General features: G+C 49.7%; 2 protein-coding genes across 9 annotated transcripts; one reads left to right on the top strand and one right to left on the bottom strand.

Annotated features, from left to right (window-relative positions):
- Window positions 1-99: 99 nt before the first annotated feature.
- LOC147252752 (transmembrane protein 79-like) lies at window positions 100-7,028 on the top strand. Of its 4 annotated transcripts, XM_086217519.1 has the most exons (8): window positions 551-697; window positions 1,027-1,458; window positions 1,559-1,753; window positions 2,152-2,377; window positions 3,156-4,520; window positions 5,020-5,094; window positions 5,357-5,402; window positions 5,711-7,028. In XM_086217519.1, the coding sequence occupies exons 1-5, from the start codon at window positions 670-672 to the stop codon at window positions 3,355-3,357; spliced, it is 1,083 nt and encodes a 360-aa protein (XP_086073645.1). In that variant the 5' UTR covers window positions 551-669; the 3' UTR covers window positions 3,358-4,520; window positions 5,020-5,094; window positions 5,357-5,402; window positions 5,711-7,028. The 4 variants fall into 4 exon arrangements, with proteins under 4 accessions (XP_086073647.1, XP_086073646.1, XP_086073645.1 ...); XM_086217521.1 differs by lacking the exon at window positions 551-697 and adding an exon at window positions 100-389 and having other exon boundaries at window positions 5,357-7,026; XM_086217520.1 differs by lacking the exon at window positions 551-697 and adding an exon at window positions 435-531 and having other exon boundaries at window positions 5,357-7,028.
- Window positions 6,550-24,202, bottom strand: gon4lb (gon-4 like b). Of its 5 annotated transcripts, none has more exons than XM_086217514.1 (30): window positions 24,095-24,202; window positions 23,705-23,840; window positions 20,517-20,659; window positions 20,281-20,355; window positions 20,133-20,183; window positions 20,005-20,049; window positions 19,794-19,892; window positions 19,610-19,699; window positions 19,033-19,119; window positions 18,719-18,959; window positions 17,949-18,053; window positions 17,246-17,286; window positions 16,528-16,625; window positions 14,760-15,009; window positions 14,095-14,181; window positions 13,332-13,518; window positions 13,085-13,235; window positions 12,531-12,678; window positions 12,212-12,328; window positions 11,018-12,136; window positions 10,534-10,771; window positions 9,939-10,096; window positions 9,588-9,785; window positions 9,351-9,494; window positions 8,514-8,822; window positions 8,332-8,430; window positions 8,141-8,255; window positions 7,528-8,044; window positions 7,310-7,412; window positions 6,550-7,212 (listed from the first exon to the last, which is right to left on the bottom strand). In XM_086217514.1, the coding sequence occupies exons 1-30, from the start codon at window positions 24,116-24,118 to the stop codon at window positions 7,099-7,101; spliced, it is 5,289 nt and encodes a 1,762-aa protein (XP_086073640.1). In that variant the 5' UTR covers window positions 24,119-24,202; the 3' UTR covers window positions 6,550-7,098. The 5 variants fall into 5 exon arrangements, with proteins under 5 accessions (XP_086073640.1, XP_086073639.1, XP_086073641.1 ...); XM_086217513.1 differs by having other exon boundaries at window positions 6,551-7,212; window positions 19,033-19,173; XM_086217515.1 differs by lacking the exons at window positions 19,794-19,892; window positions 20,005-20,049; window positions 20,133-20,183; ... (2 more) ...; window positions 23,705-23,840; window positions 24,095-24,202 and having other exon boundaries at window positions 6,551-7,212; window positions 19,033-19,258; window positions 19,610-19,693.
- Between the last annotated feature and the right edge of the window lie 62 nt (window positions 24,203-24,264).

Genomic DNA, 24,264 nt, shown 5'->3' on the forward strand with positions numbered 1-24,264 from the left:
TGAATGACATCATGACGTCACTGTTTCGGTGTAATGTCGTCCGACTTGAACGTTCGTATTAATGTCAAACAGGTTGTCGCGCTGGCCTGTGAGTTTAATTAGGGGTAATAAGACTACTAGTAGTACTCGTACTACCACTAGTACTACTAATAATATTTGATTTGACCCTAATCTCCACTCAGTAAATCACGTTTGTCCCTTTAAGGCGCATTTCCTTTAACTGACCTGAGACACCTGCCGCGAGTCACACCTGAGCCTTCCAACAGGTGAGGAAGAAGAAGAAGAAGAGGAAGAAGAAGAAGGAGGAGGAGGAGGAGGAGAAGAAGAAGAAGAAGAAGAAGAAGAAGGAGAAGAAGAAGAAGGAGGAGGAGGAGGAGAAGGATCACAGCGTTAGTTATCGTGTTTCCTTTATTTTCGAGCGGAAAAACTGTTAAAAATGTTAGCATGTTAGCATGTTAGCACGTTAGCATGTTAGCACGTTAGCATGTTAGCACGCAGCTCTCGGTCCTCCGGTCAGAATGGTGATTATCGGTATGGTGATCACTTAATTTCTGGAAATTGTTAATTATAATAGTGACGCAAGTGATGACATACGATTATCATTTTTTAAACAAAATGACGTCACGGCGGCTATGTAAATTGCAATTCCTTTTTTAACCTTGTTGGAATATGACGTCAACACAGAGTCGTGTGACAGGTAGGCCTTGGTCATCAGTGTCCAGTGAGGTGTGGACGGACCGGGAGGTGATTGACAGCTCTCAATGTCGTGGTCACTGTGATGATGTCACTCCGTGAGGTCAGCAGCAACTACAAGTTGTTTTAGGAGCACAGAAGTCAGTGTTCCTCCTCCTGGTGGAACACTTCCTCTCAGGCAGGACATAAAAGGTTCCTCCACGTTGTGGTTCCGGGTCTTTCGCTCTGAGCCAGAACTCTGACACCCTCAGGCTCCAGACCAGACCAGACCGGAACCGTGAGATGGAGTGAAGGCGTCTGAGTGATGGTCTGACAGGTGCGTCCTCTCAACAGGTAGAACCAAGGTGGAGAACGGTGGAGAGATGAAGACTGAGCGATATGTGAAGGCGCTCAAGTCCACCACGATGGGCCGCAGCTCTCTACGGCGGCCCGGGGACAGACAGGCAGGAAGTCAGACGGGGGTCTCTCTTAGTGTGGCGGTGAGCCGGCCGGAGAGCGAGCTGATGGACGAGAGGACAACATGGCGAGGAGCCCAGGAACCAACAGGGGCAGGGCTGACGGAGGAGAACCACTTGCCTGAGAGAGCAGCTCAAGTGTTTCATCCAGCAGCGGCCACCCTCCTGCCCCCCCCCTCACCTGGACAGAGTGAGACGTTCAGGGACACGGAGTTAAAAAGTCACTCCCAGGGTCCCCAACACATCGTCCAGGACTACAACGGACATGGCTACCAGTATGACTGGACTGAAGACACGCCCCCTGCCAGATGTAAATATGGCTGTCCTCTTATTATTTGTTCAAACTTTTCCTACCTCTCCATCTCAGGTGGGTGGGGCATTCACCTGTCTCTCTTTCATGACTGGCTCAGGTGGGCGGTGCTGTCCCAGCAGAGATATCTTGAAGGTGGGCGTGTCCTTGATGACCTCAGCACTTTTCTTGCCCCTCCTGGTATGGGGGGGGTTTGTTTTCCTGCCATTTGATGCCCCCCTGCTGGATGGTGCCCCCTTCAGGCTCATCTACACACTGCGCTGCTCTGTGTTTGCAGCCACACCCATCATCCTAGGTGAGTCCGGCACCACAGAGGAAGAGTAAACCACCAGCCTGGCGCTGCTGCGGCGCGGCAGTACAATATGCAGAGAACTGGCGAGGAGTTTGAGCAGCTCGCCACAAGCGCCATTATGATGGCAGGTGTCCGGTCACGTCCTCGCTCGTCTCACCTCAGATGGCGTCTTTCCCTGGGATTGAATATTCACGTCCCATAAACACCCAGCACCCGTGATGGCGCATAGCAACAGCATTTCTACAGGATGTGACAGATGATGTCACAGCATGTGGTCATTTTCATCATTCAACATATAAACACGGGTGCTTGTCACATGATTCTTTTCCTTCAGCTTGGCAGGTACGACAGACACGCCACCCTGTCTCACCTGTCTCACCTGTCTCACCTGTCTGCCTCAGGTTGGCTGGTTTTGGGTGTCAGTCGGCTCAGGACCGGTGTTGTCCAGCCTCTGTTTGACAAGGTGAAGGCGGAGCTTGAGGATGTCAGTGTCCACTGGCACTTTGTGACAGACTCCGCCTCCCTGTTCCTGATCTACTCCCTGCAGCTTGTCGTCATGGCGATGTACTTGAGGCAGGAGCAGCTGAAACTCATTCCTCTGCTCGCCATCGTCTTCGCCTTTGGATTGTGAGTATGGACGTGAACATCTTGCCATTCAAGCCGGTACTTTTTCGCATCACACCATCTTTAAGTCTTGTTTATGCTTCTGCGTCGCGGCGACGCTGTACCTATGTCGTCGACGCAGACCCCGACGCCGTGGCCTAACGTGCACCTCCAAAAAATCATGGCTACGCGTCGACGCGTCGTGACGTGAATGTCAAGGACTGTGATTGGTCTGCTCAGAACGTCATTTCCGGTTCAGCTCATCAACACCGTCATTTTTCAAGTTTCTGTGGTGAGGGCTTCACCGATGGACCACCTCCGCAGACGTCGTCTGCGTCGCCTGCGCTTCAACGTTTGGAGTAACGACATTTGTTGTTCAAGATCAGTGAGCTCCGTCTCAGTTGCCAACATCTCTGACCGGAAGAAACCAAGGAGTCCGACAAGAGCCCCCGAAACCATACAGAGACACAGCCACACCCCCTAGCGGCTTGGCGGTGAATTGAAGAGCAACGCGTTCCCTCGACGCAGAACTTCGAATGCTCAATGACGCCGTAGGGTCTATGCGGTCGCCGCGACACAGAAGCATAAACCAGGCTTTAGCCTTGTGCGACCATCACGACCACAACGGTACCACATGATGTTGCACACTGTGATTGGTTGCTGAGTGAGTTTTTGCACGGGGCTGATGCTAGCGTACCTGATGTCACTAAATTATCCGATTTGATGTTACAAGTTTCAGCCACGTCAGCGTGTCGAACTCAGCGCCGCCACCGCTGAGCATGCGTTTGTTTTCTGTCTCCAGGCTGGTCTACTGGGCAGCGGCAGCCTACGGCAGCAGTGTCCGAGGTTTTGGTTTCGGCCTCTCCTTCCTGCCGAGTGTTGTCATGATGGCCACCAACATCTACTTCCTCGTTACAGTGGAGGCAATGGGGTCCATCTTTAACTTGCCGCCGCCTCCTGAGGCGCTGGCTCCGCCCACCAGCAGGCAGAGGTTCTGGGGTTGATGGCTGATCAATTTCAAACCTTATCAGAGAAGAACTCACGGTATTCAGACAATACTGTAAATTCTAGTTTTAGAGGGTGGAATCAAGGATTCATTTTTAGCTCCGCCCACCCCACTGATGACAGCTCCCAAAATGGATTCTGATTGTTTTTGTTTATATGAAGTACTTCCTGTCGTCTTCTCTGCTGTAACTATCAATTAAATGTTCTCAAACGTCAGTTTTTTTATTTCAAAATGAAACGTTGAACTGAAAGCAGGATGGGAAACCTCAAGCTGCGTGTCCTAAAGGGGCGTGTCCTAAAGGGGCGTGTCCCTAGGGGGCGTTCCGCCCGTCATATGTGCTCCTACTCAGCTGCGGGTTTTTTGGTAACAATAAAGATAAAGAGAGTGTAGAAATGTGCTTTTAATTCTGAAGCCAGTTTAATTGACGGTGTGTGATTGAGTATTGAGAAGTGATCAGTTATCATTGACGACTGATAAAATGTGTCAACATGGTGGCTAAAATAGAGCAGTTTTTCCAGGTTCACCAGTTTATGAACAGCAAGCACTACCATCATGCTTTCAGAATAAAAGCAGGAATTCCAGCATGAATCTTGATGAGCTGGTCGGTGGTTTGGGTCAGTTTTAATTATTCAGATTTAAATTTGCATTAAATTGAAGTAAAAGGAAAACTAGGTGTCTTTTTAATATTTATGAGTTGTAAGATTTACGGGTGTGAATTCCTTATGATTTATTTTACTGATTTATGTTTTTGTAGTGACTTTGTAGAATCAATGACTACACCAAATTGATTACGTGACATCATGAGGTCAATCGTCATGCTGTTAGTTTGATTGACAGACTTCAGACTCACCTTTTGTTCACCAGTTCATACTGAACAAGTTGGTTAGCCTCCCAGTGGAGGAGCAGCTGCTGGGCTATAGGGCCAATGTGTGTCCTAGTAAGTGCAGGTGCTTTTATTTTGAAGGCTGACTGTCTGCAGGTGAACCTGTCAGACGACTTGGTAGAGACCAGACGTGGATGACGGAGTCTCTGACTGAAGAGCGAGTTCCACCGTGAGTTGCCGTGCTTGCTCCATGGCGTCGCTGCCCGCCAGGAGGAAGTTGTGTCTGCTGCGGATCAGAGAAAACTGTCCGTTCAAGAAGCTCCGGCGACGAACCTACGGTGAGTTTGTTGAGGTGCCGGGCAGCTGTTGGTGGGCGGAGCCTCCAGCAGCTCCACTCCACCAATGATTCTAGGGAATGGAATGCTGTGGGAAGCGTCAGGTCGGAGGTCAGGACTCACGGCAGGGGACTCCCTCTCAGAGGAAAGGTTCATTCCAGGTTTTCAAACCACAAATATTGAACACTAGAAGCCACAGAAGGAACGTTTCACAAGGACAGGAAACTGGAAGGTGGTGCAACATAGGGCGCGGGTCCCTGATAATGTAGCGTCCCTTCAGGGGTCACCCTGCTGCCACCCAATGGCCGGTCTGCGAGTGAGAAGAAGCTTCACTTGTGCAGGAAGCCGCACTAACGCCTCCTCTGGTTGGTTGGTGGAGGATTGGACTCAAAGGGGGCGGAGCACCAACCACGACCACCAGGAAATAGAATTGAAAAGATAAAAGTGCTCCTGAAAGCCGTAAATCTTCACTTTAAATATCAGTGAACTTTGTTCGATCCAGGTGTTCACAAGGATGAAGACGCTCCTGCTGCCGAGAACCAGCAGAACCTGGAGGAGCAGGCTAACGACTGCATGGGTGAGACCCTGGACACACACACACACACACACACACACACCCCTTAACCTAGTGGCCTTTTGGTCTCTACTGCTACATTCAGTGACATCTGGGCTTTTTTCCACCACTTTAAGTTCACAGTTTCACTCCAGTTTTTTCAGGTTTGCTTCAGGTCCTCCACTACTTCCTGTTCAGGGACCACATCACTTCTTGTGCTCAAGATTTAAAAGCAGGTCGCACATTTGACCTTGATTTCTTCAGTATTTCCACAATTCTGTTTCAGAGCTGGAAGACGCCGTCGACCCTGAAACTGGAGAGCGAGCAGAGGGGTAACCTCACCCACCACCTGTCAATCACAAGTCCCGCCTTTCATGTTTCTTTTTAAATTCCAAACTAAATCTGATTGTAAATACAATTATTCTTCATCTTGGTTTTTTATTGCATTGGCAATGGTGATGTCATCAGTGTACATCCTACTCCAGACTTGAGTCTAGAGGAGGGTTAAAAATGTCTATATTCCGATATTTTATCGATGTACATTTGTAGGAAAGATTATCGATACATAAATCCCAGTATCGATCTTTTAAAATGCATCAGATTTTCCCCGTTTATTTTTTTGTTTTGTTTGCCCCTTCAGTCTGGTGTGATTTAGTGCGTAGTGCAACGTTACTGCAGTCAGATGATCAGACCTCACCAGATCCAGGCCATGTGCCTCCCATCAGAGAACAGCAAGATGGAAGAAGTGCAACTTTAATCTGCGGCAAATTTAAGAGCCGGTGTCTGGCAGCACTTCGGCTTTAAGAAGTGAGAAAACTGCACTCAACTTGACCAAATAATGCTGTGCGCAAAATGTGCAAAGTAGAAGTAAAGTACAACAGAAATACTACTAATCTCTGGAGCCATGTGACGAGGCATCACCCAGAGGACACTCAGCAACCAGGAAACTACAAGTCCCTGCAACAACCCTCGCTGGAGACAGCATTTGGGACCAAGTTTCCGTCCACGCCTCCACGGGCAGAGAACATCACTTTGGCTCTGGCAGTTTTGATCTGCAAGGACCTCAGACCATCCTGTGAGGTAGAAAATGTAGGCTTCAGACCCCCGTCCACACTGGAGCCACGCTATGTGCTACTGACACGGAAACAACTGAGTCAAGTCCCAATCTCAAAGATGTTCAGAGAAGTTAAAAACAACGTCACAACTGCACTGGAATCAGCAGAGAGAGTTGCCATCGCTGGTGACAGCTGGACAAGCAGAGCTACGATTCCTGCTTGACCATCACCTCTCAGTCCACTGACAGTCACTGGTCCCTCATGTCCCACGTTGACAAACGCGGGCGATTGAAGCTCGCCACACCACGAGTCATCCTGCTGAGCTGCTGACGGTTTGTGGAAGTCTAAGTTGCCCTTTTGTTTTGAATGACGGTCAAATATTTAAATAAAAAGTGCATGATGTTGTATAACTATTGTTTAATGGTCAGTTCTCAATGTAAATATTAATATTTAATGATGCAGCAGGGTAGAGGGTTACTTTTACTATTGAATTTACAGCATCAGTCCTTTGAGAATCTCTTCCATCACCAAAGCAAAATTGGTATTGTAACTAAAATGTCGTATCGTATATTGGATCGAATCGTATCGGAAATCATATCGACTTGGGACGTAGTGTATCGGAATCGTATCGTATTGGGAGGTCAGTGGTGATACCCAGGTCTACTTGGGTCCCAACTCCCCCGAAGGTTTGACGGCTGTAGTTTGTAGCATCGGAAAACTGACAACACGGAGGTGTTACAGGTTATCTGTTGTCCAGGTGAAAATTGTAAGCTTCCCGCAGTCTGACAATACAACAGTTTATTGTAAATTCCTTTTTACAGAAATATTAAATAATCATATTTATGGAGTAGACAATTAATCAGCTGTGAATCCTTTCACAATAAAAGTCCTCAAAGTATTAAACAAACAGCTGGCACAACCTGTGAGTCTCCTGATTGGACAATATCATTCTTGTGCTGTCATGTTAGCGGTGTCAATCTTGTTCCTCATTGGCTGCCATCTCAGGGGGTGGAACTTCATCCTCAGAGCTGGCCTGACGAGCCGCTGTCCGGAAGAGACGCATCAAATCCCGAAACCTGCGAGAAACCTGGGGATGCAAAGAAGAGTTAGCGACATGTCCAAAAGAGAAACCTGCTATAAAACAGCCTATCACAGCTCAGACAGAGGACTAAACAACCTATCACCTCATTAGGAGTCTTGTTGCCAAGCAGATTAGACACAGCCTGGAACGTGTTCTGATTTGCTCCTTCCTGCTGACAGGTGGTCAGAATGACACGATCAGCTTCCCTGAAAGACAAGCAGCAGGTTGAAGTGGTCACCAGTCTCCCCCTCCTGACTCCCCCCATGGGAGGAGTTGGTCCCCACAGAGGCGGAGTCAGAACGAGAAGAGGTGAATCTCTACCTGGTCCACAGGATGACCTTCTCTCCACTTGCTGTCATGGAAATGTTCTTTGCACAGACAGGAAGTTCAGGGGGGGCGCTGGGCCGGGGAAGAGCACAGGGGGCCGCAGGGAGGACAGGTACACTAGAGGGGGTGGAGGGGGGACAAGGAATAGGGAAGTCGCTACATGTGGAGGTGGAGGTAGAAGGGGGACATGTTGAGGAGATGGATGGGGGATAAGAAATGATGGAGGGGGGGGGGCACGTAGAGGTGGAGGTAGAGGTAAGACATACAGAGGTGGGGGAGGGGGAACATGTAGTAGAGGTAGAAGGGGGACGTGCAATGGGGGAACATGTATTGGAGGGGGGGGTGGAGGCAGAATGTGGCGCTTCGACTCTCTTGCTCCTCTTCAGAGCGGGACTCAGACTCCTCCTCTCCTCTTCATCTTCATCGTCCTCATCATCTTCCAGTTCATCCTCCTCCTCGTCCTTCTCATCAGTCAGGGGGAAGGACACGTCCCATAACGCTGTGCTTTGGTCTGACGAGGGAGACACACACACACACACACCTGTTAATTAGAGAACACAAGAACACACACACACACCTGAAAGGTGACTTCATTACAGCCAATCACCTGTATCGTCAACCTTCAGCTCTAGGTCTTTGTCTGCGGGTTCTCCCAGGGCGGAGCTTATCTGAGCATACAGAGGATCCAGACTCTTCATGGTTCTAGATCCAGACCCTGAGCTCTGGGGAGGGGATCAACAGGTGTCTCAGGTGACCGAACACAGATTCACCTCACACTGCTCTAAATGAATACAAGACCTTGTTGCCATGGCAGCGAGAGCATCCTTTCCTCCTGTGTCTGCTGATCTTGACATCATGACAAAGGCAGCGCCAGTCTTTGTGGGACCAATCACAGTCCTGGAAGGGAAACCGGCATGAGAAAAAAATCTTTTGATTTATTAAAAGAAACTTCTCTCACAACACTTGCTTCTTCTTCTAACCTTATAACTTCTATGGGCGTCCATCTTTCTCCTTTGGCGTCGGCTCGTCATTGGTTGGATCTTTTGCACCTCCTCCTCCTCTTCCAGATCTGGAAGTGTAACTTCCTCAAAACCGCAACTGGCCCCGCCTCCCGACCCAGAGCCGATGCCCTCTCCTCCATCTGAGCCTCCACCTCCCTCATCTGGCCAGTGAGCTTCTTCAAATTGTCCCAGTCGGGCTGGAGGTGGGCGTAGCTCATCAAAAAACACCCAGAATTCAGCTTGTAGATGGTTGTGGCCTTTCAGGAGGGCGGCCATTTGAGCTTTCAGCTGAGAGATCAGACAATCAGTTGATTACTGGAGACCAAGGCTGCATTCCAATCGTCCCTCTGCCTCCTTGACTGACACACTTTTCCTTGTCACCAGTGGAGACGTCACAGGTGTAGGAGAGGCGGTAAGGACTTATTAAAAATGGCGGTGGCACTGAGAGAATCAGACCCTTCCTCCCCTCAGTGATGTCATTTTCATGTTGTTGTTTTTTCAACAATTTCCTGCAAGGGATTAATAAAGGATTTCTGATTCTGATTCTTCAAACTTTTAGCACCTGAGATGAGCTTCAGACAAATGAGGACCAAGTTTTCTGGTTTTGGTTTAAGAACCAAACAGAAACCGAGCATGGATTTACCTCTGTTGCATCACGATGTTAACACATTGTTGATCTTCGCCGCCAGTTGCACTGATTGATAACGTGAACAGCATAATTGTCAGAGTAGCGTGTTGGAGGGTATTAATTCTGACTGGTCTAGGTCACCCTACACAGTGACGATGCCGTGGTGGGCCTGGTGCTGGCGGTCATACCTCCAGGATGCTGCAGGGACTCAGGTCTGGAGCTGCCTGCAGAGCCTTGATGATCTTCTGGTAGTGTGATGGATTATCTCCAAAACTGATCTCCAGCTGTCGCAGGAACCGCCGGCTGTGCTCAAAAGCCTGCTGCTCCTCAAACTGCAGCACAGCAGACAAAGATATCAGCTGCTTCTTGCCGAGGTAGCAACCATGTTCCTGTAACCCCAAACAGAATCCCCCAGCTGGTCTCACCAGTCCACATTGAAGCGCCTGCTCAGGATGCAGGAAGGCGGCAAAGTCTCGGAGGAGGTCCGTTCGGTTTTCCAAGAGGCAGCGCAGCTTCCTGAACATAAAGACCACTTCCTGTCCCTCTCCAATTTGCTCAAACTCATTCAGCAAAGACACAAACTCCTCCATCTTTTCAGGAACGTCATGCAACACCTCACGCACCTGAAGACAAACCAAAGCCAAAATTATTACCGGAGGAGTGGCCAGTGCCAGACGAGGCGATGGCAGGAAACTGGCTTATGGGTTTTGTAACCAAATTGATCGACAACAGAAACACAAGTCAGTGAAACAGAGAGAAGAGATTTGCCAGCTTACCCTGCTCAGGTAACTCTGGGCAAATGCCACGTCTTTACTCTCTCTGTGTGGGTCGCTGTCAAGGAGTTTTTCGTCGTACAGCAGCGACAGTTTGGCAGCGTCTTTACTATGGCGTTCCTGGCGGCTCTTCCTCAGACCTCGATGAGGTCGGCTTCGACCTGCAGAGTCCAGAGACGGACAAACTCAATGTAGGGCACAGATATCCTGATGAATCTCGACCCCTGGAACATCATCAATACGATGACATGAATGTATGACGGCACGCTGGATGGGACCCGCTGGTATTAATAGGGCACCTGTGGGTCTTTTTATCTGAACAGCTGGTTTACCATCTGATAGAATTCCCTTCTACCCCGAAGCCTTCTACCCATAACCCTAACCCAGCGAACATGGACACCTGCTAAATATTCCCTCTCACAGCCATTGAGATGTCACCCTCCTAAGAATGGGACGGACGGCCAAACCACTAACAGCCCTGGTCATGCCTTTCACCAGGACACAGACTTAAAGAAAAGATGACAGATAAAAGACGATGAACCGAACAGAAACTCGCGTGCCTCAACTCCTTGTCCTGTCTTTCAGAAACAGATCTCACCTCGTCCTCTTACAGGACACCTCCCTCCTCCTCTTGGCGTCCCCTCACAGGATGGAGTCTCATCTCCTTCCACCTTATTGCTCCTGTGGTCCCCTGATTCTTCTCCTTTAGGCCCCTCCTCCTCCTCCTCCTCCTCCTCCTGAGAGCCAGGGGAGGTTGGGGAGTGATCCTCCTCTGAGTCTCCGTCAGCACAGAGCCTCCTCTCCGACGCGAGCCAAGTCAGCTGCTTCATTGTCTCCTGTAGTGGTCACAGGTTAAAGTTGAGCTGCTTTATCACTGCCACCACTTGGTCATCTGCTAGTCAGGAAACGACTCAAAGACCAGCTGACAGCCTCAGAACAGGAAGGTGCTCGCTGTGCTACAAGAGCAATGATGACATCAGCAGAAGGTGCAGCAGCAGCTGGGCTGAGGTACTGAGCAGCCTTCGTAGACGTGTCCTACCTGGCCTTGGTGGACCTTCTCCAGATGATGCAGCCAGACTTACCTGCAGCTCTGGAACGGACAGCACGGACTCCTCTGACGCAGATGACATCACTTCCTCCTCATCTTCATCCTGCGTGAGGTCATCAAAGTCCTCTTCCTCTTCCTCTCCATCTCTGTCCTTGTCTCTGTCCTCATCACGCTCCCCACCCCCATCTTCCCTCCTTCCTTCCTCCTGTTCTCCTCCCTCTCCTCCTCCAGCCTCCCTCCTGTCTCCCTGCCCCCCCCCCTCTCCTCCTCCAGCCTCCCTCCTCTCTCCCTGTTCTCCTCCTCCAGCCTCCCTCCTCTCTCCCTGTTCTCCTCCTCCAGCCTCCCTCCTCTCTCCCTGTTCTCCTCCTCCTGCCTCCCTCCTCTCTCTGTCCTCTCCTCTTCCATTCAACCAATCGAGATCCATACTGGTCCAGGTCTCCTCCTCCTCCTCTACACCAGATGATATAGGGCTTAATGTTGATGCTGATGAACTTGCTTCGTCTCCTGCTCCCTCCACCAGTTCCCCGGCATTTGCATGGGAGCAGGACCTATTGAAGTTCTTCTCTTCTCCCTCCTGCTCCTCATGCTGGGAGGTGGCGGTGGGTGTCCAAGCCATCTGTAGTAGAACAAAGCCAGGGCTCAAAGCAGCTGCTGCACAGGGCATTATGGGATTTGTAGTATCTGTGAGGAAGGGAAGGGCACTCATCTCTTGCTGCCTTGAAACCGTGTGCTGCTCCAAATGGGGGACAGGAGGGCAGGTTTGAATTATGTCAGCACACACCTGGTGGGCGGGGATGGAATGAACAGTAGCTGTCGGAAAGGTAGTTCTGGCAGCAGGTGGAGTCAAACGCAGGACTCCTGACAAAGTGGGCGTGCCAGAGAATGATGTGACACCTGGACCAGGTAGGTTGGCCAACTGGCTGTCCACCTGTCTCTCTGTCTGTGTGTCCACCTGTCTCTCTGCAGGGCAGAGGGGTAGCAGAGAAGCATTGTGGGCCAGGGTGAAGAGGCGTTTTTGAGGGGAGTGAAGGGGGCGAGATGACTTATTCAGCCAGTTGGGGTGGAGCCTGAGGGTGCAGCCTCGTGGGCGCAAGGGAGGATAACGTGGAGGACTGGTGTCCAGTCGGGTCCTCTGGATGATCTGCTGACTGTTCTACAGGTGAAAAACAGACAATTAAAGTAACTCTCAAGCAGGGGAGGGAAACAACTCTGGTTTGGCGTTCCTCACCTTCAGCCAGTTGGGCATGGCGGACGTCTCTCTGTCCACCGGGGCTCGTACTTCTCCTGGGTGGACTCTGCTGCAGGCCAGTGCCGGGGGGGGGGCGACTCCCTGAGCCAGGAATGTCTGGACACACAGTAACAGTAGGCAGTGGTCACTGGAACACACCTGCACTGTTCACCTGGAGAGATCCCTGCTGCCCTCATGTGGCTGTGTGTAGTCTAAGTGTGCGTAGTGTGTGAGTGTGTATGTGTATGCATGTGTAGTGTGTAAAGCTTTACATAACTGAAGACCGATACGAGGGAACAACCCCTGACCGTGACATCACCTTGATGACATTGCCCGGTGCTCTGGAGCTGCTCATCTCCCGCACGCGCTTCCTGAAGCTCCATCGGGTCTTACAGAGCAGGTGAGAGGTAATCAGCTGATCCAGCTGAACTGACCCCTCGAAGTGCTTCAGACCCAGAACAATCAACCTGCACAGAGGCATCATGGGAAATGATTATCTACCAATTTATCTGTCATCTCCTGAGGTCGAAAACTCAAGCTGCGTGTGCATGTTTCAGGCCAGCTTGTTACTGATTGGTGGTCAAAGGGCCTTCACACTTTCAGCATTTATACTCACGTTGGTGTGACTGGCATTTTGGAGGTGGAGCTGATCGGGGCTCAACAACAAGGACATTTACTGAAATCACTCTAAGGGCATTGGAGGAGAGGTTGTGATGTGAAGCTATGAGGTGGACCCTGTGGCTACTGAGGTTCGTGTCACCAAGCGTCAGTTACATTTCTGGGGAGGTTGGTTCTGGCAGTGCCGTGAGCCACGGCAAACCCTGAGCAGCTACGCTTTCTTCTTGATTCACCAGAGCGTTCATTAATGTTTACCAATCTTCTCCTGCAGTGTAAACACTCCGCCGGTGTCGTGTGTGGAGGGTGGGGTCCAGGTTGCACACAGGAAGTAGTTCTGGGTAGAGGAAGACAGGTCGGGTGGCAAACAGCCAGGCAGTGTCCGGGGGCAACAGAGGGAAGGCGTGACCTAAACAGAACCAGCACAACATAAAGCTATATATATATATATATATATATATATATATCTATCAGCAGGAATGGTCATTCCATTTCTCCTCCTTACTGCTGGTGGTGGGAGTCATTGTTGGTAGCCAGCGTCTGGAGGCAGCAGGAACAGCAGGAGCAGCATGGGGCTCCCCTCTCTGCCCCACTTCCTGCAGGAGATCTAGTGCCCCCTGCAGGTTACACACTCTGAAACAGCTGCGCAGGGACAGCTGCTCCTGACGGCCGGCAAACCGCTGCAGCTCCTCCTGGACGGAGAAGAGACATTTGTCAAGGACCATCAACATCAAGGACATCTCAAAGAGAACCAGCTTGACAAAATGCAACAGCAGTATCACAAAGGTAGTTTTCAACTCATTCAAAGACACTTGGCAAACCCAGTAGTCCTGCTTCCCAAAACCCAGTAGCGTTAGCGTTGTGTACCGACTGACCAGGGGCCTGTGCTGCAAAGATGGCCTGACCAGCTCCAGAGGGGAGTAGGAGCAAAGATACGAGGTAAAATACACACAAGCTCCAGCCACATACTAGCCACCTATTATGGACAATGCTGTCATCATTGATCTCACCGATAAGTTAACATTCCAATGATAACCTGGGGGTGTCTGGAATTTGACAGATAAACTTCCAGTGGCATTTCCTGACAACGTATCAACAACACCATGCCAGTTGCTTAAAAATGAGGCAGGAAGGTGTTCTTGGAACAACTTGAGGCTTCATTGGGTGACAGCGTTCGTTCAAGCTCATCTGGCCCTGGCTGTTCTAAAGCTGCATTAATGGAATAGTCCCTTGGTTGTGTTTGGTGCTTGTGTGGTCCACCAACTGACCAGGTAGTGCTTAGTGATGCAGGCTTCGTGGTTCAGGACGTTGACATGGAGGCTCAGCAGGTGAACCTGTGTGAGCAGCTGCACATGCTAAGAGAGACAAATATGTTGGTCACACAGTAGGTTTGACTGATGTTAGAAAAAGTCCATTTAATGCCTTCGTCTGTATCTGGACTTTGACAATGCGTGTAAACATTTCAGTCTGACTGAGTTGAAAGACTTTGGATACACCTCAACCGGCTTATCAGCCTGCCATTCTACTCAAGGTTCTTGGGAGTTTAAACAGAAAATGAGAACCAAGGAGTCAATGAGGAACATCATGGCGGGCGAAACTATGAGGAAAACAGACACACAATGCTGCCTCAGCTTCAAGGACTATCTGTTTTTGTTGCAAGTTGATTGACAGGGACATCAGTGGCTGCTGGTTAACTTGTTTTGGTACGTGACAGAAAAAGGTAACCACCACCAGCTGTAAGGGGACGTACAGCCACCTGGCTAGCCACAGGCTGACATACCTCAGTGAATCAATCGCTTCTTCCCTGTTCATGTATTCTGGGACAATGACAGACATCTAATTAAATGGCCTAATCAAGCTGTAACCATACATGCATGAACTGATGACAGGAAACATGAAAAACAGAAAGACTTAAAGATTCAGGCAGGAGTACCTGCTGTATCTGCTGCTGGAGCTGCAGTTTCTGAGTGTAGTTCAGGCGGAGGGCAGGGTAGACACGACCTGGCAACACCAAGATGGAGGTGCCAGATTTGGGTTGGTGGCAGGGTGAGTCCTTCAGATCTGCATTGTCACTGGGATGATTGGTTGTGTCCTGCAGGGCTCGTCTTTGCTGTAGAGCTTCGTACTGTTTTCTTACGGTTCGTCGCCGCTCTGTTAGCATGTTAGCTAATGGTTCCTCAAACCTACATAGAGGAAATAGACGTAAAGGTTGCCGGTTACATCCCAACCTGTGGACACCAAGGCGGGCACATGTCAAATGTAGGTTGCTGGCCTAATGCATCACTTTAGTGGTGACTTAAACACAGGGATTCTTCCACAGAACCACTCTAAGACATGGTGATGCGCTGTTTGTGATCATAGATCTGTTCTGAAACAGAACTGGCAGATAGAACTCGGATGCAATATTCCTGCCATTACTATCTTTCAAAATGTTGTCAATGACCTGCTGAGTATCTTTATCAGGAATGCTTTGTGACTGCTGTGACCAGCTGGACCACTGGAGTTAGCTAGTGTTAGCGAGAGTTACTTAGTGTTAGCTAGAGTTAATTAGTGTTAGCTAGAGATAGTTAGAGTTAATTAGTTTTAGCTAGAGTTGTCTAGTGTTAGCTAGAGTTAGTTAGAGTTAATCAGTGTTAGCTAGAGTTAGTTAGTGTTAGCTAGAGTTAGTAAGAGTTAATTAGTGTTAGCTAGAGTTATCTAGTGTTAGCTAGAGTTAGCTAGTGTTAGCTAGAGTTAATTAGTTTTAGCTAGAGTTAGCTAGTGTTAGCTAGAGTTAGTTAGTGTTAGCTAGTTTTAGCTATAGTAAGCTGGTGTTAGCTAGTGTTAGCTAGAGTTAGCTAGTTACTGGGATGATACCTTGCAAGCATAAATAAATGTTCTGGCTGCTAGCAGCATTAATAATTGTTGTAAATGTCATTTCCATATTTCATTTGTAATCAAAGTGGTATTTTTTTTAATATGCCAAGGTCAAAAATACGAGCATAAATGTCGTGTTGGTATTAGTAAACAAATGTCTTCATTTTAACATGTTGTGTCCATTGCGAGTTTTTGAGGCAGGGTACTGACATGTGTGCGTACTGGCTGATGGGGACCACGGGCCTCAGAACCACACCCTACCATCCTCAGACTGATGTTCGGACAGAACCATTAAATCAAATACTGAAAAAAATTCTATGCAAGTACATGGGTGCCAAGGTGTTTGTGACACTGGGTCAGACTGGACCAGTAGTCCCCATATCTGCTGTTTGCTTACACAGCAACATCTGAGTGGATGTGTGGACATGAGGATAAGACCTCCAACACCACTTGAGCAGAAACCACAAGGTAAATGAACCCAGTCCACAAGGACTAGAGGTTGTTGTTTATATTAGAGAAGGCGTACACACATGCACGCGCACACACAAACACAATCATTCCATTAGAAGAGCCATCACTAGCCCATGTTGTTCTGAGCCATGTTGACCCGCCAATGAGGTCCAATACGAGCTGTACTGGATGCGCCTCTCAGTGAGACGACAGGATGTCTCCTCTCGGCTGGACTCTTCCTACTCTTTGTGCGAAGAGGAAAAAGCGCAGAGGTCATTTTTCTCCCTCCCAACCCAAACAGCAACAGCACTTCTCTGCTGCCCTGTCCCAGAGGGAGGACCAGCTTCCCCCCAACCTCCCATCATGCATTAGGACCAAGAGAACAGCAGCATTACCGTAGCGCCTTGGGGACGTTGAACTTGGGCCCAGTCTGTGACGAGGCCTGCTGCTGCTCTTCCTCCTCTTCAGGCTTCACCAGCTCTTTCTCCTGAAGCTGCAGCAGGAGCAGAACAGAGTCCAGAGCTCAGGAACTCAACATCCTGCCACCTACATGCATCTGAACGATTCATCGATTTTAAATCAAAATTGCAACTATAGACAACACATTTGGCAAACTGCAAGGCTGCAATTAATTGAGGTATGTACTTCTACAGTGAGGGGCGTCTACCCCAGTCATGCTAACCAATCAGAAATGACCCAACACCACCGTAGATACACCCACCAATATTTCACCAAACCGTGCCGAGTCTGCTGGAAAGAGAAGACGCCAGACCACAGATCACCAAGCAAGGCTCTAAGACTGCAACCAAGGGCGCACATGGTCTTCAAGTAAAATACTTTGCCAATATCAAGCGTCAAGGCCTTGTCAACGTGTCCCTGAGGAACGTAAATGAAGGCACCTATCAGCATGCAGGGTCATGGATTAAAGCTGTGCACCACCTCTAAAGTTTTGCAGCATAGCGACCAAGTCATCTGCTGGTGCGACCAACTAAGGAAGTTGGCAGCTGAAAGGCCGACAACCTAAGAGCCCAATACAATGAATCCCCAAGGAGCTGAGCTCTGATCCAAACACGAGGACCAAGGTCCTGAATGGAAGCAGCAGAAACAACTCACTGTGTCAAAGAGCTCCTCCAGCAGCTCGTTCACCTCCTTCTCTGAAAAACAAAAGCTCAAACTGAGGCCTAGTAAGGACTCCCGATTAAGAACAAGTATGAAGAACTTTTACCAAGATGGTTATAAATACTGAACATTACAACTGCAAAAACCTAAAATATCAGGAAAAGTAACTGATTAACATAGAGGGCAGGAACGAACTGTTGGTCTGGCACTTGGAAACGCTAGAGGTTTGACCCACATTTACAAAGGGGACATGATGATCCGGTGGTCAGGCAGACCAGAAATACACGATCAGAGTAAAGACAACATGAACAGTAACGACTATTCAGTGTGAGTCAGTGATTCTCTATGATTTGACGCTGTTTTTGGCCCAAGTTTTGATTCACAACTTTCTGGCTCAGCTGGGCCGCTGCGAGCGCTGGCTCATCGCCACTAACAGAGCCTTGATGTCGACTGTGAATAAATCAATAATTGTTGCCTGAGCTTTTTATTGCAGTTGAAAAATTTCTTGATATCAGAAATTTCATTTCTTGCAATATATTGACGATCACAAATATTGTGTCAGGATTAATTAATAGCCCCCCACGGGGATAAATAAAGTTTTCTGAATCTGAATGATATCAGATATTTTATTGAGGATCAATTTTTAATTTTTGAGTTTCCCTCAGCAATGACAGTGGAGATTCATCCAGACTCCTACTGGTGATCTGAACAGCGCGGTCCGTCCTGTAGTCCTCCAGATCCGGTTCATCCAGGTCGTCCAGGATGTTGTACTCTGGGTCGTCGTCATCCTCTGCGTCCTCGGCTGTAAACACACAATCAAACCCATTCACCTCCTCCACGAACAGCGATGCAGAGTCAACCTGTCCCAGGCCCTGGCAGCCCTCGGCTTTGAGCCTTTTGCTGGTAAATGGGTCATGGACTCATTTTTATACATCACACCTTTTTTTCCATCATGGTACTCAAAGTGCTTTACAGTGCCGCATCATCCACCCATCCAAAAACACACACACGCTCCTCTGTATCTCTGCATCTTATTCAAGGACACTTCAACAAGGTCACCAGGGGATGTGAGGACAAACCAGTGACCCTTGCCCCCAGGTGAATGGTCTGGGGCTGGAGCCCAGTGACAGACAGTTAAACAAGCAGGCGACACATTCAGAACTGTTGAACGAGGGCGTGTCTGTCAACAAGAAGAGGAACATCCTCCGAATATGAAGATCCAAATCAAATATCGGCAAACAAGCTGATTAAAGGCAAACAAACCCAGGCCGACTATCAGTGCGTCCCAGAATTGGTAGGTTCCTATTCCACCAGACCATGATGTCAGATGGTAGCTCTCTGTTTACTGGACATGTTGATAAGTAAGATCACCAAGTTCAGTTTGAGTGTTTCTGGTTTAACAAAAACAGAAACGGGTTTGCTACGTAAAGATGACATAAGCGAGGCAGCAGACACCTGATCTCTGACCTTCAGTATCCGGGGCCACGAGCCCCAGCAGCCACCGCGTCCAATGACGGTCTTCCTCCTGGTGGGCAGTTCTCTGATCGTACATGTCAGCAGTGATGTCAGGGGCCAGAAGCTCCGCCTCCAGCTGTCCCAAAGGAACATTCACCAAGGGAAGTTTGGAACGTGTGCGGTACGCCAAACAGCTAAAGTCTTCTTCACCACCACCACCATCATCAGCAGCAGCAGCTTTTCCATCAAGACACTGAAACAAACAGTGGCAGCCATTGAACGAGTGAATAACATACAGAGGTGGAGGCGTGGCCAGGGGCAGATACCTGATCATAGCCAAAGGCAGAGCTGCAGTCCAGCTCCTCCTCAACAGCGTTCAGTTTTTCAAGGAAGGAGGACCCAGTGAGGAGGTGCTGAGGAGTGCAGGTCGAAATCATCACATGATCACTCAGGTGGCCTGGAGGTCTCTGACCAAAGGTGAAACCATTTCAGCAGGACTCACTAGAACTGCCCTCACACCCCACAGAACACCCCCCTGTGCAGGAGCTCTACCTTCACACAGAACACAAGACACAGACTGTGACGGGGACATCAGGGTCCCTGAACAGGCCCGCTTCAGTACCAGACTTTCGCTTTTTATTTTTATACCATACTTTGTAGCTATTTGATGTTCTGGACAATAAAGATGCTCAATGATTAGCACACAAATGAACATGAATCATTCTAACAAAACGTCCGATCAAGCTTCACCTTTTAGTCCAGAAAGTCAAACACAAGTTCCCTTAAAAAATGAATATGGTTCTAAAAATGCCACGGACGTGTGGGCTGTGAGAAATATGAACTGCAACGAGCGAGATGAAGAGCCCTCTGAACAACTGTCACTGAGGTCAGAGGTCAGGATACCTGTGGATGTTCGTGGTCTGCCAGCAGTCTGGCCTGAGAGCACTGCATTCTGAGAGGTGATGCAAAGCTGTCTGTGTCACTGAGGAACATCTACACACACGGACACACAATAAAATATTGCAGGTTACATGGTATGGGTTTCCATCAGAAGGTGGCGCTATCGTCCCTAAACCTAACCACTCACATCCTCAGCTGTGTCGTCCTCCTCTTCCTCATCAGGACAATACTCTTCATCTGAGGAGTCTTCATCCTCCTCCAGATCAATGTCAACAAACTGAGGAGGCTGTGGGACAGACCAAGAGACAGAGAGAGGATCAGAGAGATGAGCAGAGAAGATCAGAGAGAAGACCAAAGAGAGGATCAGATCAACAGAAATGCAGGGCGTCTTATTTTACCGTGAATGTTGTGGTTTTCTCTGCCGTCAGACTCCAGTTCAGTGACTGCGGACAGACAGATAGATTAAACAGATTTATTTGATGGTAAAGGTAACCTGACAGAGAGGATTATGGGAAGTTGAGTGCACCTGTCCCTGCTGGACGGCCTGCTTCACTCTGGCCCGGGTCATTTTAGGCTCCTGGTGGAAACACAATCAGCAGTGAGCTGGTTTCTGTCTGACTGGAGCAGTTTGGACCAATCAGACAGTTTCATGTTTGGATGATAGAGTGACTCACAAACATGGGCAGGTCCTGAGTGTCTCTGATGGCAGCCTTCATCATGGCCACCACATGCTCATGGGTAATCACCTCCTGACACGGGACACACACCAGTCGTGTCACAGATCAGAGACATGGAACAAACATGTTTGATTTTTAAAAACACACACAACCCCTGTTAGCAGCACCGTGTGTGTGTGTGTGTGTGTGTGTGTGTGTGTGAGTGAGCAAGAGGGACAAAAAGAGAGGCTCACATGCAAGATGGTGCGCACGTTACTGGAAGTCAGGTTGTGTTGTTTGGACTTCCTGTCCAGGTCAATGTCAAGCCGGCCCAGGTCATCTTCACTTGAGTTGTAGGTCTCCATGGCAACCCCCTCCTCAGCCGTTATCCAGACACCTGAAAGGACAGACAAATTTCAGGGGTGTGGCCTACAGCCCACAAGTGGGGATACCTGAGGAAACACTTCCTCACAATAAATATAATAAAATCCCGGGATCATGAAGCAACAGCATTGTTATCATCGATTACATGCAATTTTCTTCTATCGTTCACTGAACTGGCAGCAGATGTGCTAAACCAGGGTGTGTTCCATCACCAGAGAGTGTACCATCACCAGAGAGTGTACCATCACCAGAGAGTGTACCATCACCAGGGCGTGTTCCATCACCAGAGAGTGTACCATCACCAGAGAGTGTACCATCACCAGAGAGTGTACCATCACCAGGGCGTGTTCCATCACCAGAGAGTGTACCATCCCCAGGGTGTGTACCATCACCAGAGAGTGTACCATCACCAGGGCGTGTTCCATCACCAGAGAGTGTACCATCACCAGAGAGTGTACCATCACCAGGGCGTGTTCCATCACCAGAGAGTGTACCATCACCAGAGAGTGTACCATCACCAGGGTGTGTACCATCACCAGGGAGTGTACCATCACCAGAGAGTGTACCATCACCAGGGTGTGTTCCATCACCAGAGAGTGTACCATCACCAGAGAGTGTACCATCACCAGGACGTGTTCCATCACCAGAGAGTGTACCATCACCAGGACGTGTTCCATCACCAGAGAGTGTACCATCACCAGGGTGTGTACCATCACCAGAGAGTGTACCATCACCAGGGCGTGTTCCATCACCAGAGAGTGTACCATCACCAGAGTGTACCATCACCAGAGAGTGTACCATCACCAGAGAGTGTACCATCACCAGGGCGTGTTCCATCACCAGAGAGTGTACCATCACCAGGGTGTGTTCCATCACCAGGGCGTGTTCCATCACCAGAGAGTGTACCATCACCAGGGCGTGTTCCATCACCAGGGATTGTACCATCACCAGAGAGTGTACCATCACCAGGGCGTGTTCCATCACCAGGGCGTGTTCCATCACCAGAGAGTGTACCATCACCAGGGCGTGTTCCATCACCAGGGCGTGTTCCATCACCAGGGCGTGTTCCATCACCAGAGAGTGTACCATCACCAGGGCGTGTTCCATCACCAGAGAGTGTACCATCACCAGAGAGTGTACCATCACCAGGGCGTGTTCCATCACCAGGGCGTGTTCCATCACCAGAGAGTGTACCATCACCAGGGCGTGTTCCATCACCAGAGAGTGTACCATCACCAGAGAGTGTACCATCACCAGAGAGTGTACCATCACCAGGGCGTGTTCCATCACCAGAGAGTGTACCATCACCAGGGCGTGTTCCATCACCAGAGAGTGTTCCATCACCAGGGAGTGTTCCATCACCAGAGAGTGTTCCATCACCAGGGAGTGTTCCATCACCAGAGAGTGTACCATCACCAGGGCGTGTACCATCACCAGAGAGTGTACCATCACCAGGGCGTGTTCCATCACCTGGATGTGTACCATCACCAGGGTGTGTACCATCACCTGGATGTGTACCATCACCTGGATGTGTACCATCACCAGGATGTGTACCATCACCAGGGTGTGTACCATCACCTGGATGTGTACCATCACCAGGGCGTGTTCCATCACCTGGATGTGTACCATCACCAGGGTGTGTACCATCACCTGGATGTGTACCATCACCAGGATGTGTACCATCACCAGGGTGTGTACCATCACCAGGGTGTGTACCATCACCAGGGTGTGTACCATCACCAGGGTGTGTACGATCACCAGGGATTGTACCATCACCAGGGCGTGTTCCATCACCAGAGAGTGTACCATCACCAGGGTGTGTTCCATCACCAGGGCGTGTTCCATCACCAGGACGTGTTCCATCACCAGAGAGTGTACCATCACCAGGGCGTGTTCCATCACCAGGGCGTGTTCCATCACCAGAGAGTGTACCATCACCAGGGCGTGTTCCATCACCAGGGCGTGTTCCATCACCAGAGAGTGTACCATCACCAGGGCGTGTTCCATCACCAGAGAGTGTACCATCACCAGAGAGTGTACCATCACCAGGGCGTGTTCCATCACCAGGGCGTGTTCCATCACCAGAGAGTGTACCATCACCAGGGCGTGTTCCATCACCAGAGAGTGTACCATCACCAGAGAGTGTACCATCACCAGGGCGTGTTCCATCACCAGAGAGTGTACCATCACCAGGGCGTGTTCCATCACCAGAGAGTGTTCCATCACCAGGGAGTGTTCCATCACCAGAGAGTGTTCCATCACCAGGGAGTGTTCCATCACCAGAGAGTGTACCATCACCAGGGCGTGTACCATCACCAGAGAGTGTACCATCACCAGGGTGTGTACCATCACCTGGATGTGTACCATCACCAGGGTGTGTACCATCACCTGGATGTGTACCATCACCAGGGTGTGTACCATCACCAGGGTGTGTACCATCACCAGGGTGTGTACGATCACCAGGGATTGTACCATCACCAGGGTGTGTACCATCACCAGGGTGTGTACCATCACCAGGGTGTGTACCATCACCAGAGTGTGTACCATCACCAGGGAGTGTACCATCACCAGGATGTGTACCATCACCAGGGATTGTACCATCACCAGAGAGTGTACCATCACCAGAGTGTGTTCCATCACCAGGGTGTGTACCATCACCAGGGATTGTACCATCACCAGGGATTGTACCATCACCAGAGAGTGTACCATCACCAGGGATTGTACCATCACCAGAGTGTACCATCACCAGAGAGTGTACCATCACCAGAGAGTGTACCATCACCAGAGAGTGTACCATCACCAGGGATTGTACCATCACCAGAGTGTACCATCACCAGAGAGTGTACCATCACCAGAGAGTGTACCATCACCAGAGAGTGTACCATCACCAGGGTGTGTTCCATCACCAGGGCGTCAACAAAAAGGACACTGTCATACTCAAGTCGATGAAAGCTTTCTCAGACGGAGCTTCTCCTGTGTCTCATATCCGTCTGAGTTTCAACACACCGACTACTCCATCCTAACACGATGACGTCATGATGCCGCACGTCTGTGTTACCTGATTCAGGCCATGTCCCCTCTTCCGGTCCGTCCTCAGGGATGGCCTTCATGGTCCAGCTGAGGACCCTCGCCTCCCTCTCTGTCCTGGCAGACTTGCACTCCAGAGGACAAGTGTCTTCTTCCGCTCGCCGCCGCTGGAATAAGATTCGATTTAGCAGCCGATCAATAAAATCAATCAACCCTTCAAATTACACCCGTAATGATCCAGACAACTCGTTAGCGCGTTCGCTCTCATCCGACTGTGTGTGCCCAGCGCGGGTTGCTGCTGCGAGCTACGCCGCGGTGGTGAGCGGACTGTTACGCTGCCGGTAATCGTGATAAAATAAAGACACACTGGAAGCATCGAGGCTGCGTCTAAAACTCCAACACCCTGGGAAGCCGAATTTACCCGCAGACTGGTGCTATCAGCCATGTATCATGGTAGCTCTGCTAGCTCCTCCTGTTAGCTCCCCTAGCCTGTGTGCTGCTAACAACAAGAAGTCTTCCGGTCTTTTTCTTCTTCGCTACCATTATTGGCGGATCACAACCAACGTAAACGGCTTTGTGCTGCCGCTCAGT

Source organism: Aulostomus chinensis, chromosome 11, assembly GCF_037954235.1.
Source record: "Aulostomus chinensis isolate RoL2024-O1b breed Wild chromosome 11, RoL_Achi_v1.0, whole genome shotgun sequence".
Classification (NCBI taxonomy): domain Eukaryota; kingdom Metazoa; phylum Chordata; class Actinopteri; order Syngnathiformes; family Aulostomidae; genus Aulostomus; species Aulostomus chinensis.